Raw genomic sequence first — 14,786 nt, forward strand, 5'->3', positions numbered from 1 at the left:
GCTTGCTAAGAAATTTATTTGGAATGCATACTTCGAAGATAGCAAAAGACACACCTCTTTCCATATAAATCATACTGATTATAGGCAGTAAGAAAGCACATGCATTCTGTCCATGAAAAACATCAAATACGAAATGGTTATATATGTGTGTGTTTATGGCTTAATGAAGAGAAAGCAAAAAAACTGTTGTTCCTCTAACATTCATTGTTCAGCAAAAGTTTGATGCTTAACATCCAAGTTTGAAACTTTTTACTGGCCGCTTTTTTGCTTCTTTGATAAAGTTGTTGTGTTTATAAGATAAACTCAGATGGGGAAGGCGATTCAGTTCATCTTAACTCATCCATCCACAAAAATCAAACCCCCTATCAGGGCATCTATTTATTTCTTCACTGCTTCCAGAAGTCATCCTAGGTTGATCACTTCATATGTTAAGAGGAACAAATATTTTGTACCTGTCTTCACATCAAAGTTGCAAGTTACATACACAGAGGTAAACTAAGGACTAAAAAAAGTGGGCAAATTATGGTATATATCAGCAGAGATAAGGTACTGACAAAAATCTGACAACCCCCCAGAGCTGATGGCTTACATCCTAGTATTCTAAAAGAGGTGGTTGCAGGAATTTTGGATGTGCTGGTAATGATTTTCTAAAATTTACTGTATTCTGGAATGGTCCCAGCAGACTGAAAATTAGCAAATGTGACACTGCTATTGAAGAAAGAAGGGAAAGAACAAACAGGGGGCGCAATTCTCCCATCAGGAGACTAAGTCCCGACGCCGGAGTAAAAACCGGTGTGTTTCACTCCGGCGTCGGAGGCCGCTCCCAGCCCCCCATTCTTCCGTCCCTGGTGGGGCTAGGAGCGGCGCCGCCTCATTTACGTGCGCCAGTATTGGCGCCGTGTAAATGACGTCACCCGCGCATGCGCGGTGCCGTCCTCCCCGCGGCCGCCCCACAAGAAGATGTCGCTGGATCTTGCGGGGCGGCGGAGGAAAGGAGGTCCTCCTTCAGAGAGGCAAGCCCGCCGATTGGTGGGCACCGATCGAGGGCCAGACCCCTTTTGAGGCCCCCCCCGGTGCAGGAACCCCCCCCCACAGGCCGCCCCCCCCCCCCCCCCCAGCGTTCCCACGCTGTTCCTGCCGGCAGCGACCAGGTGTGGACGGCGCTTGCGGGAACCTGTCGTGTTGGGCAGGCCGCTCGGCCCATTCGGGCCGGAGAATCGCCGCTCGCCATTCTCCCAGCGGCCAGCTGTGATTCTCACCGCGCCAGTTTTGGGGGGGGGGGGGGGAGAAAGAGGAGAATCGTGTGCGGGTGCTGGGCCGGCCTGGCGGGACTCGCGCGGCGCCCCGGCAATTCTCCCACCCGGCGTTGGGGGGGGGGGGGGGGGGGGGGGGGGGATTCCGCCCAGGAATGATAAGTCATTATGTGGAAAGTAAGAAATCTCAACAATGTACATCATTGTATGACCAGCTGAAGTCAACATGGTTTTAGAAATGGGAAACTGGGTTTGACAAATTTATTTTTTGAGGATGTCACTAGTCAGTAGGGGAACCAGTAGAGCAAAGAACAAAAAAATGTACAGCACAGGAACAGGCCCTTCGGCCCTCCAAGCCCGTGCCGACCATGCTGCCCGACTAAACTACAATCTTCTACACTTCCTGGGTCCGTATCCCTCTATTCCCATCCTATTCATGTATTTGTCAAGATGCCCCTTAAATGTCACTATCGTCCCTGCTTCCACCACCTCCTCCGGTAGCGAGTTCCAGGCACCCACTACCCTCTGCGTAAAAAACTTGCCTCGTACATCTACTCTAAACCTTGCCCCTCTCACCTTAAAACCTATGCCCCCTAGTAATTGACCCCTCTACCCTGGGGAAAAGCCTCTGACTATCCACTCTGTCTATGCCCCTCATAATTTTGTAGACCTCTATCAGGTCTCCCCACAACCTCCTTCGTTCCAGTGAGAACAAACCGTGTTTATTCAACCGCTCCTCATAGCTAATGCCCTCCATACCAGGCAACATTCTGGTAAATCTCTTCTGCACCCTCTAAAGCCTCCACATCCTTCTGGTAGTGTGGCGACCAGAATTGAACACTATACTCCAAGTGTGGCCTAACTAAGATTCTATACAGTTGCAACATGACTTGCCAATTCTTATACTCAATGCCCCGGCCAATGAAGGCAAGCATGCCGTATGCCTTCTTGACTACCTTCTCCACCTGTGTTGCCCCTTTCAATGACCTGTGGACCTGTACTCCTAGATCTCTTTGACTTTCAATACTCTTGAGGGTTCTACCATTCACTGTATATTCCCTACCTGCATTAGACCTTCCAAAATGCATTACCTCACATTTGTCCGGATTAAACTCCATCTGCCATCTCTCCGCCCAAGTCTCCAAACAATCTAAATCCTGCTGTATCCTCTGACAGTCCTCATCGCTATCCGCAATTCCACCAACCTTTGTGTCGTCTGCAAACTTACTAATCAGACCGGTTACATTTTCCTCCAAATCATTTATATATACTACAAAGAGCAAAGGTCCCAGCACTGATCCCTGTGGAACACCACTGGTCACAGCCCTCCAATTAGAAAAGCATCCTAGCCAGTTCTGTATCCACCTTGCCAGCTCACCCCTGATCCCGTGTGACTTCACCTTTTGTACTAATCTACCATGAGGGTTCTTGTCAAAGGCCTTACTGAAGTCCATATAGACAACATCCACTGCCCTACCTGCATCAATCATCTTAGTGACCTCCTCGAAAAACTCTATCAAGTTAGTGAGACACGACCTCCCCTTCACAAAACCGTGCTGCCTCTCACTAATACGTCCATTTGCTTCCAAATGGGAGTAGATCCTGTCTCGAAGAATTCTCTCCAGTAATTTCCCTACCACTGAAGTAAGGCTCACCGGCCTGTAGTTCCCAGGATTATCCTTGCTACCCTTCTTAAACAGAGGAACAACATTGGCTATTCTCCAGTCCTCCGGGACATCCCCTGAAGACAGTGAGGATAAGATTTCTGTCAAGGCCTCAGCAATTTCCTCTCCAGCCTCCTTCAGTATTCTGGGATAGATCCCATCAGGCCCTGGGGACTTATCTACCGTAATGTTTTTTAAGACACCCAACACCTCGTCTTTTTGGATCTCAATGTGACCCAGGGTATCGACACACCCTTCTCCAGACTCAACATCTACCAATTCCTTCTCTTTGGTGAATACTGATGCAAAGTATTCATTTAGTACCTCGCCCATTTCCTCTGGCTCCACACATAGATTCCCTTGCCTATCCTTCAGTGGGCCAACCCTTTCCCTGGCTACCCTCTTGCTTTTTATGTACGTGTAAAAAGCCTTGGGATTTTCCTTAACCCTATTTGCCAATGACTTTTCGTGACCCCTTCTAGCCCTCCTGACTCCTTGCTTAAGTTCCTTCCTACTTTCCTTATATTCCACGCAGGCTTCGTCTGTTCCCAGCCTTTTAGCCCTGACAAATGCCTCATTTTTCTTTTTGACGAGGCCTACAATATCTCTCATTATCCAAGGTTCCCGAAAATTGCCGTATTTATCCTTCTTCCTCACAGGAACATGCCGGTCCCGAATTCCTTTCAACTGACACTTGAAAGCCTCCCACATGTCAGATGTTGATTTGCCCTCAAACATCCGCCCCCAATCTATGTTCTTCAGTTCCCGCCTAATATTGTTATAATTAGCCTTCCCCCAATTCAGCACATTCATCCTAGGACCACTCTTATCCTTGTCCACCAGTACTTTAAAACTTACTGAATTGTGGTCACTGTTACCGAAATGCTCCCCTACTGAAACATCTACCACCTGGCCGGGCTCATTCCCCAATACCAGGTCCAGTACCGCCCCTTCCCTAGTTGGACTGTTTACATATTGTTTTAAGAAGCCCTCCTGGATGCTCCTTACAAACTCCGCCCCGTCTAAGCCCCTGGCACTAAGTGAGTCCCAGTCAATATTGGGGAAGTTGAAGTCTCCCATAACCACAACCCTGTTGTTTTTACTCTTTTCCAAAATCTGTCTACCTATCTGCTCCTCTATCTCCCGCTGGCTGTTGGGAGACCTGTAGTAAACCCCCAGCATTGTGACTGCACCCTTCTTATTCCTGTAGATGGAGCATGCCTGGATTTCCAAATGACATTCAAATAAATTCTCACACAAAAAGGTCAACATGCAAGATTAGGCCTCATGCAGATGGGGGCAATAGATCAGCCAGGTTAGAGGATTGATGAACAGACAAAAAGCAAAGAGTAGTGATAAATGGGAATTTTTCAAGTTGACAGGTTGTGTCTAGTGGAGCGCTGCGGGGATCAGTGCTGGCCCCTCAGCTGTTTACAAGCTATATTCATGACATGGACTGGACAAAGAGGCAGAGAGAAATGTATCACGGTGAATGCAAGCTGTGGGAAGAAACAAAGCGGTAGGCTGCAAAGAGATACAGACAGGTAAAGTGACCGGCAAGAAGATGGCAGATGGAGTATAATGTAGGGAAGTCGGAGGTTATTCACGTTGGTTGCAAGAATAGAAAAGCAGATTATTTTTTTAAAAATACACAAAACACAAAAGGTTTTTGTGCAAAAGGTTTCAGGTGCACAAAGTGTATATGCAGGTACAGCAAGTAATTAGGAAGGCAAATGGCATGTTGGCCTTTATTGCGAGGGGATTGGAGTACACCAGTGCATTTACTAGAAAACTAGTGAGGGTCAATTGGAGCATTTGCAAATTTTAATTGGTCAGAGAGTAGAACTTTAAAAATTATATGGATTCATTGTGATTTATTTCTTCAAAAAGGTATCTTGGCATGTAAAACACAAAAACTGATTATAAAAGATAAAAGTATTAGTAACTGAGTATAACCTTTCTCTATAGTTATCCCTTACTTAAGACTCCAAATGTGTTCCTAAGAAACAGATTGCTTATGAAAATCACATTCTCATAAGAAAACATGCTGTTCGATCACACGTACAAGCTGATGTGGCACATAAGATTACACCATCTTTTAGACCGAAAAATCATATGATTTTACATATATTCAGATAGCCATAAACTGGAACTCTATGGAATATGGTGCTGGATAAATTCTTTATACTCAGGTACCAGAGATCACTAATGACATCAAGTTGTGCTCTAGACAGCAATTAAAGGTCAAGATACAAAAGGTAGGGCTGATCTCACGTACAAAATTTTGGGGCCGAATGTTGTTTTTGTTCTTCCCAGCAAGGATTATTGGTCACATAATATAAATAAATCCTGTGTAAACAGCAAAGTTCACCTTCAAGATATGTTGTAAGCTCACTAAGTCACTACTGTTCACTTAATTGCTTTGCGTGCTGAAAGCAAGAATTAACACAGAGAGATAATTATAACACACCACATGATTTTTGTTTTTTGCATCAAGTTTTGTTTCAGCCAAGTTGCAAATCCACTTTCAAATCTAAACCAAATTCATGCCCACGTAGAACTGGTTGGCGATTCCTGAAAAGCTGGTGTTAACAAAACTGAGGATAGCCTCCATTGTGGGCTAGATTCAAATTCAGGACCAAAAACATCATTTGACACCCAGAATTAACTATTCATTATCGCTTTACCTTGATGTTTGGAGTGTATAAATTGCGTAGAGATGCTAATGCTGTGGATAGTCCTTCTGTGCTGTAAGATATCCACAACCCTTGGAGTATTGATGATGAAACCCCAACCTTTTTGCTCAGACCCTTAAAGAGAAATAGGAGAAATGGTGAATACTTCGCCCTGCCATGGGTGAACGAAAATATAGCTTTATTAAATGTTTAAGTACAATAAAGCCCAAATACTAATTTACTCCGATTTGCTGTCAACTCCTATGCACACACAGCATACATTACACAACATTCACAATTCACTCCCAGTTGCACTATACTAATCATACAGAGGAAGACATCTTCTCTCTCCTGCTCCATATTCTTTCTCAACCAACCAATCAATATCATACAAGAACCAGAACCCCAATATTAAGAAGTACAAATCCCTTACAGACAGGTGCAAAGAGGTTTGAACTTTTAATTTGTATGCACGCAACAAAAATGCTTCCAGTGGTGAGTTAACAATTGATTGCACTAACTCTTGTGTTGCCCCTCCAGTGTGTTGTTCTATGGAATGACAGCATTTGTACATGCTGGCTCTTGCATTCCTATCGTTACTGCATTGTTAGGGGAAGACAATGGCAGACATTGTCCTTGAAGACATGGGAAATAAAATGAATGTTACCTCTAATAGTGGGGTGGGCGTTGAACTGGGGTACAGTGCACATCCCATAGAGTGGTTCAGCACAGGTTCAATGTGCCAGTCCAAAGAATTACTAATTTTTTTTGTTTTGTTTATGGGATGTGAGCATCATTTGCTCACCAAGAATGCAAGACCAGCATTTTATGACAATTCCTAACTGTCCTTGAGAGGGGAGTGGTGAGCCATGTTCTTGAACCACTACAGTCCATATGATGTGGGTACACCTACAAATTTTTTTCCTGCAGCAGTTAGATAGAGCTGGGTGGTTTGCTGGACCATTTCAGAAGGTACATTGCTGTGGGTCTGGAGTCACATGTGCGCCAGACTGGGTAAAGATTTTATATTTTCTGCCCTGCAGGTCATAGAATTTACAGTGCAGAAGGAGGCCATTCGGCCCATCGAGTCTGCATCGACTCTTGGAAAGAACACCCTACCCAAGGTCAACACCTCCACCCTATCCCCATAACCCAGTAACCACACCCAACACTAAGGGCAATTTTGGACACTAAGGGCAATTTATCATGGCCAATCCACCTAACCTGCACATCTTTGGACTGTGGGAGGAAACCGGAGCACCTGGAGGAAACCCACGCACACACGGGGAGGATGTGCAGACTCCGCACAGACAGCGACCCAAGCCGGGAATCGAACCTGGGACCCTGGAGCTGTGAAGCAATTGTGCTAGCCACAATGCTACCGTGCTGCCCCTGTCATTAGCGAACCAGGTAGGTTTTTGCGACAATCCAGTAATTTCAAAATTATCAATTAAACTAGCTTTTTATTCCATTCAAATTCTCCCAATTGTTATGGTGGGATTTGAATTAGTCTCTGAAGCATTTGTCCAGGCCTCTGGATGACTAATTCAGTAAAATTACTACTGTGTTATCGTTCCTACATCAGCTGCATCATGCTGATTTGGTTCACTCAGTCCGTTGTGCCATAATGATGTGACGTAACCTTTTCAAGCCTGTTTTCATACATAGTCAAATACCTTGAATATGTGAGCTTTAAGGATGTGGTGTCCCAGCTCAATGGTTTGTTGCCGATTCAATTTGCCTTCTTGACGAGAGAACCAGAATGCCAGTAATGTATGGCCACTTCTAAGTAAAAAACAGAATTAATTTTAAAATCACGAATTTTGAAACTCCTGACATAAATTGAAGATAAGAATCCATTGCTCACAACATCAGTACAGTCTAATTTCTTTCCAGTTTTACCTCCAAGTACAATACAGAAAAATGATGATACTTGTCAGGAACAAAATACAGCTACCTAGCATACTGGCCATTTGAAATACCGGAGCCTGGTTGATAAGTGAACTTTGCTGAGTGATAAATTCGGTCTGAGGGTGGCTTTTCCTTGGTGCTGTGGGCAGCAGAGCCAAATTGCAGGGTAGGTGAATTCCAAGCTGGGCTGGTATTGGTATATTGATGGGCTTTGCAAAGGAAGTAAAGGCTAGGTATCAAACGGATGAAGGATTCTATTTGAAAAGGCGGTGAGGGATGATATTGGATTGGGGAATAGTGCTTAAATAAAAAGTGTCAAAAATGTGTTACAAATTGGGAAAGTAGAGATAGAGTGCTCAGGAAATGGGTAGGAAGGGGTCCTTAAATACAAAAGAGCTTATGCGTACTGACCAACAAGTAATCACATTATGAGAAGGATAAACCCTATCGCTCCCTGGCCAGTCAGGGTATACAAGGAGATTATAATCAAATGGAATTGCTGCTATACAATGGACTTCCCCATTTTTTTCTCCTTAAAAGATTAAAAACTTGAGCTTGTTTTACACAGAAAACAGATCAAAGTGATTTACGTTAAATTTTCAAGATTAAAAAGACTATCAATCATAAGTATAAGATTATATTATTTATTGTGAATGCTTATTTAGTATATTATAGTATTGCACATATACTAAAAGAAAAATATAATTTAAGCCAATAACTCCAGCATTGTGTTTTCATGCTTTCCGTGTTTCAATACAATTTGTTGGCAAAAGCACACCTGTAAGTGTAGTACTTCAACTCTACTTCACAATACTCTGAAAACAGCCCAATTTTGGAAGGGAGCAATCTACAAGTAAACATTTCACTCAATGCATCACTGCTCAAATACGAGCATTGACAGGTGTGACACGGTAGTTAGCACTGCTGCCTCATAATGCCAGGGGCCTGGGTTCAATTCCGACCTTGGGTGGCGTCGATGTGCAGTTTACACTTTCTCCCCGTAGCTGCATGGGTTTCCTCCAGATGCTCTGATTTCCTCCCACAGTCCAAAGATGTGCAGGTTAAGATGGATGGGTCATTCTAAATTTCCCCTTAGTGTCTTGGGATTTACAGGTTAGGTTACAGGGTGGGTGCGAGAGTGGACCTGGGTAGAGTGCTCTATCGAAGAGCCGGGGCAGACTAGATGGGCTGAATGGACTCCTTCTGCCCTGCAGTGATTCTATGATATCAGAGTGCATTTAAACACTAGTATCTCTTGGAACTTTGGATAATTTGAAAGATTGCAATTTATTCAACAAATTTAAGACAGCAATAAAATGACATGGAAACTTGCGTCAGAGAACTAAAAACATAGAAATGATTACTTAGTAAAACATAAAACACGTCAAACCTGAGAGATTGAAGAGAGAGCTAACAAAAATAAAACTGATGACAGGCAATGAACTTATTTTTGATACGAGACTGCTGCTTGCAATGGCAGATAAAGAACCAACAGTTTGTCTCAGAGGCTGTGGTTTAACAAAGTGGATCATGTCAACACAGTGCACAAATTTCTTTGAAGAAAAGTATTGACCAGAATGATACCTAGATTCCAAGAATGAAATTACGAGGAGAGATTCCAAAAACATTGGGTTGCATTCCCTGGAATTCAGAAAGATAAGGGGCGATATGATCAAAGTTTCAAAGCATTGGAGAACTTGAAGACATGTCCGTCTGAACATCAAAATTTACAAGTTGCTTGCCTTTTGAAAAATAGTATGCTTTTCTGTTCTTACTCCCAAAGTGAGTAACCTACCAATTCTCCATATTATACTTCATCTGCCACCTTGTTCCTCACTTACTTAACCTATCTCTCGGCAGCCTCTACGCCCTCACAGCTCACATAGCTTTGTATCGTTAGTGAACTTGCAGTCCTCTTCGTATAAGTAACATCGATTATAAATAGCTGACATTCTAGCATTGATCCTTGCGGCACTCCACTCGTCTCAGCCTGCCATCTTGAAAATGCCTTTAGCCTTACTCATTTGCCTCCTGTCCATTAAACAATCCTCTATCCATGCTAATATATTACCCACATCTCCATGAGCCCCAATCTTGTATGGCACCTTATTGAACGGCTTTTTTGAAATCCAAGTATACTATGTTTTCCCCTTTATATGCCCGAATAATTACATCCTCAAAAAATTCGAATAAATTTGTGAAACATAATTTCCTTTCATAAAACCATGTCGACTTTGATCATTTTATGAGTTTCTAGGTACATTGACAAGACTTCCTTGATAATTGCTTCCAACTCTGTCCTGATGACTAATGGATTGGATTGGATTTGTTTATTGACAAGTGTACCGAGGTACAGTGAAAAGTATTTTTCTGCGAGCAGCTCAACAGATCATTAAGTACATGAGAAGAAAAAGGAATAAAAAAAATACATAATAGGGCAACACAACATATACAATGTAACTACATAAGCACTGGCATCGGATGAAGCATACAGGGTGTAGTGTTAATGAAGTCAGTCCATAAGAGGGTCATTTAGGAGTCTGGTGACAGTGGGGAAGAAGCTGTTTTTGAGTCTGTTTGTGCGTGTTCTCAGGCTTCTGTATCGCCTGTCTTATGTTACTTATACGAAGAGGACTGCAAGTTCACTAACGATACAAAGCTATGTGAGCTGTGAGGGCGTAGAGGCTGCCGAGAGATAGGTTAAGTAAGTGAGGAACAAGATGGCAGATGAAGTATAATATGGAGAATTGGTAGGTTACTCACTTTGGGAGTAAGAACAGAAAAGCATACTATTTTTCAAAAATGTCATTTTAACTGACCTGCAGTTTCTCTCTCCCTCCTTTGGTGGTGTTCTATTATCTAACTTCCAATCTGTTGGGATCATTCCAGAGTCTAGGGAATTTTAGAAAATCATAGCTAGTCCATTTACTCCCTCCACCACCGACGCACAGTAGCAGCCATGTGTATCATCTACAAGATGCACTGCAGGAACTCACCAAGGTTGCTTCGGCAGCACCTTCCAAGCCCTAGGCCGCTACCATTTAGAAGGACAAGGGCAAGGGCAGCAGATACATGTGAACACCATCACCTGGGAGGTTCCTCTCCAAGTCACTCATCATCCTGACTTGGAAATATATCGCCGTTCCTTCACTGTCACTGGGTCAAATCCTGGGACGCCCTCCCTAATAGCACAGGAGGTTCTACCTACACCACATGGACTCCAGCAGTTCAAGAAGGCAGCTCACCACCACCTTCTCAAGGGCAATTGACAATGGGCAACAAATGCTGGCCAAGCCAGCGAAATCCACATCCCGTAAAATATGAATAAGAATACAATCTCTGCTGCGTTTTCCTTTATGGCCCGAGGATGTGAGTGATCAGGTCTTGGGGAATTTAAGATCTTAGTTTCTTAAGTTTCTCCAGGACGTTTTCTCTGCTGATATTAATTACCTTCAGTCTTTTTAATAATAATCTTTATTAGTGGTACAAGTAGGTTTACATTAGTGTCACTACAATGAAGTTACTATGAAAATCCACTAGTCGCCACACTCCGGCACCTGTTCAGGTACACTAAGGGAGAATTCAGAATGCCCAATTCACCTAACAAGCACATCTCAATACCTCCTCGAGGTACTGGAACGGTTTGGGCTAGGAGCGGGGTTCACCGCCTGGGTGACGCTCCTGTACAACGCTCCCAAAGTGAGCGTCTGAACTAACACCACCAGCTCTGAATACTTCCAGCTGCAGAGAGGAACAAGACAGGGCTTCCCCCTGTCTCCACTCTTGTTCGCGCTAATGATCGAACCCCTGGCGATAGCCCTATGGGACGCGTAAAGCTGGGAGGGAATCCGGAGAGGAGACAGAGAGCACAGAGTCTCACTCTATGCAGATGACCTGCTCCTCTATGACTCAAAGAGGAGGGACTGAAGGCAATACTGCAGATACTGAAAGAGTTTGGAACCTTCTCGGGCTACAAACGTAACCTGGGCAAAAGCGAGGCATTCCCAGTGAACCCAAATGGGGGAGCGAGAGAGCTGGAGGGGCTCCCATTCAAAACAGCCCAGAACAGATTCCGCTACCTGGGGATCCAGATAGCCAGAGACTGGACACAGATCCACAAGTGGAACCTGGAGGAAGATAGAAGAGACCTTCAAAGGTGGGGTTCACTCCCACTCTCCCTGGCGGGGGGAATGCAGACGATCAAGATGAACGTACTGCCAAGGTTCCTCTTCCTGTTTAGATCCATTCCGATCTTCATCCCCAAGGCCTTTTTCCAAAACGTGGACAGTCTAATCATTTGATTTGATTTATTGTCACATGTATTAGTATACAGTGAAAAGTATTGTTTCTTGCATGCTGTACAAACGATGCATACCGTACATAGGGAAGGAAGGATAGACTGCAGAATATAATGTTACAGTTATCGCAAGGTGTAGAGAAAAGATCAACTTAATACGAGGTAGGTCCATTCAAAAGTCTGATGGCAGCAGGGAAGAAGCTGTTCTTGAGTCGGTTGATACGTGACCTCAAACTTTGGTATCTTTTTCCTGACGGAAGAAGATGGAAGAGTATGTCCGGGGTGCGTGGGGTCCTTAATTATGCTGGCTGCCTTTCTGAGGCAGCGAGAATTATAGATAGAGTCAATGGATGGGAGGCTGGTTTGCGTGATGGACTGGGCTACATTCACGACATTTTGTAGTTTCCTGCGGTCTTGAGCAGAGCAGGCTCCATACCCAGCTGTGATACAACCAGAAAGAATGCTTTCTATGGTGCATCTGTAGAAGTTGGTGAGGGTTGTAGCTGACATGCCAAATTTCCTTAGTCTTCTGAGAAAGTAGAGTCGTTGGTGGGCTTTCTTAACTATAGTGTCTGCATGGGGGGGACCAGGACAGGCTGTTGGTGATCTGTACACCTAAATACTTGAAGCTCTCGACCCTTTCTATTTCGTTCCCATTGATGGAGGCAGGGGCATGTTCTCCACTACGCTTCCTGAAGTCGATGACAATCTCCTTTGTTTTGTTGACATTGAGGGAGAGATTATTGTCGTCGCACCAGTTCACCAGATTCTCTATCTCATTCCTGTACTCTGTCTCGTCATTGTTTGAAATCCGACCCACTACGGTGGTGTCATCAGCAAATTTGAAAATAGAGTTGGAGGGGAATTTGGCCACACAGTCATAGGTGTATAAGGAGTATAGTAGGGGTCTGAGGACACAGCCTTGTGGGGCACCATAGAACGATACAGCGCAGTACAGGCCCTTCGGCCCACGATGTTGCACCAAAACAAAAGCCATCTAACCTACACTGCCATTATCATCCATATGCTTATCCAATAAACTTTTAAATGCCCTCAATGTGGGCGAGTTCACTACTGTTGCAGGTAGGGCATTCCACGGCCTCACCACTCTTTGCGTAAAGAACCTACCTCTGACCCCTGTCCTATATCTATTACCCCTCAGTTTAAAGCTATGTCCCCTCGTGCCAGCCATTTCCATCCGCGGGAGAAGGCTCTCACTGTCCACCCTATCTAACCCCCTGATCATTTTGTATGCCTCTATTAAGTCTCCTCTTAACCTTCTTCTCTCCAACGAAAACAACCTCAAGTCCATCAGCCTTTCCTCATAAGATTTTCCCTCCATACCAGGCAACATCCTGGTAAATCTCCTCTGCACCCGCTCCAAAGCCTCCACGTCCTTCCTATAATGCGGTGACCAGAACTGTACGCAATACTCCAAATGCGGCCGTACCAGAGTTTTGTACAGCTGCAACATGACCTCCTGACTCCGGAACTCAATCCCTCTACCAATAAAGGCCAACACGCCATAGGCATTCTTCACAACCCTATCAACCTGGGTGGCAACTTTCACGGATCTATGTACATGAGTACATATCCAGTGTTGAGGATGATCATGGAGGAGGTTTTGTTGCTCATCTTTACTGATTGTGGCCTGTGGGTTAGAAAGTTCAGGATCCAGTCGCAGAGGGAGGAGCCGAGGTAAAGTTTGGAGTTTGGAGATGAGTTTCGTAGGAATGATGGTGTTGAAGGCTGAGCTGTAGTCGATAAATAGGAGTCTGACATAGGTGTCTTTGTTGTTTAGGTGTTCCAGGGTAGAGTGCAGGGCCATGGAGATGGCGTCTGCTGTGGACCTGTTGTAGCGGTAGGCCAACTGTAGTGGATCAAGGCAATCCGGGAGGCTGGAGTTGATTTGTGCCATGACTAACCTTTCGAAGCACTTCATGATGTATGTCAGAGCCATTGGACGATAGTCATTGAGGCACGCTGCTTGACTTTCTTTTGGTACAGGGATGATGGTCGTCTTCTTGAAGAGAGGTTGAAGATGTCTACGGATATCCCCGCCAGCTGATCCGCGCAAGACCCAAGTGCTCGCCCAGGTACCCCATTCGGGCCAGTGCCTTTCCGTGGGTTGACCTTCGAGAAGGCTGCTCTGATGTCTGCAGTGGTGATCTCAGATACAAGTTCATCCGCGGCTTCCGGGGTGGAGGGCTCGCTCTTGCTGACCTCTTGCTCAAAGCGGGCATATAATGCGTTGAGCTCATGAAAGAGGGGCGTGTTGGAGCCGCCGATTTTACATGCCTTCATCTTGTAGCCCGTTATGTCTTGCAGACCTTGCCATCGACGGCGGGGATCTGTATGGCTAGCCTGGGACTCTAGCTTGGTACTGTCTTCACAGGTTGGTGAATGTCCACAGTACTGTCTTTTGGCATCTTTGATGGATTTCTTTAGATCATATCTGACTTTCTTGTAGAGGTCAGGGTCGCCTGACTTGAACGCCTCAGACCTAGACTTCAGCAAAGCAGTGGATATCCCTTCTCATCCAGGGTTTCCGGTTGGGAAATACGCGGATTTGCTTCTTTGGCACACAGTCTTCTACACACTTACTAATGAAGTCATTTACTGTAGTGGCATACTGGTTCAGGCTGGCAGCAGAGTTTTTAAATACTGACCAGTCCACTGACTCGAAGCAGTCCCATAGGAGATCATCCGATTCCTCAGACCAACAATACACAACTTTCTTTGATGGATTCTCCCACTCCAGTTTTTGCTTATGAGCGGGGAGCAGGAGCACAGCCTTGTGGTCTGATTTGCCAAAGTGTAGGCGGGCGATAGAGTGGTAAGCATGTTTGATATTTGTGTAGTAGTGGTCCAGAATGTTTGGGCCTCTGGTGGAACAGGTGACGTGTTGGTGGTAACTTGGTAGTACACTCTTGAGCTTGGCCTGATTGTTTCACTCTCACCTGCAGGCCTGCACGTTTTCCACGCT

At 44.8% G+C, this 14,786-nt stretch overlaps 1 protein-coding gene across 19 annotated transcripts in view; it reads right to left on the reverse strand.

Annotated features, from left to right (window-relative positions):
• The window catches only part of tanc2a (tetratricopeptide repeat, ankyrin repeat and coiled-coil containing 2a), a 1,428,811-nt gene that overhangs the window by 166,556 nt on the left and 1,247,469 nt on the right, over positions 1–14,786 (reverse strand). For 18 of the 19 annotated variants that reach the window (XR_011937462.1, XM_072486954.1, XM_072486971.1 and 15 more), the window contains 2 exons: positions 7,269–7,377; positions 5,605–5,727 (listed from right to left, as the gene is read on the reverse strand). Coding sequence is in view for 18 of the 19 variants with exons in the window: in XM_072486954.1 (XP_072343055.1) it covers positions 5,605–5,727; positions 7,269–7,377 (232 nt within the window). In the remaining variant the exon portion in view is untranslated. The remainder of the gene's footprint in view (positions 1–5,604; positions 5,728–7,268; positions 7,378–14,786) is intronic. The other variant, XM_072486956.1, reaches the window with a different exon arrangement.

The sequence above is a fragment of the Scyliorhinus torazame genome, chromosome 21 (assembly GCF_047496885.1).
Source record: "Scyliorhinus torazame isolate Kashiwa2021f chromosome 21, sScyTor2.1, whole genome shotgun sequence".
NCBI classification, from domain to species: domain Eukaryota; kingdom Metazoa; phylum Chordata; class Chondrichthyes; order Carcharhiniformes; family Scyliorhinidae; genus Scyliorhinus; species Scyliorhinus torazame.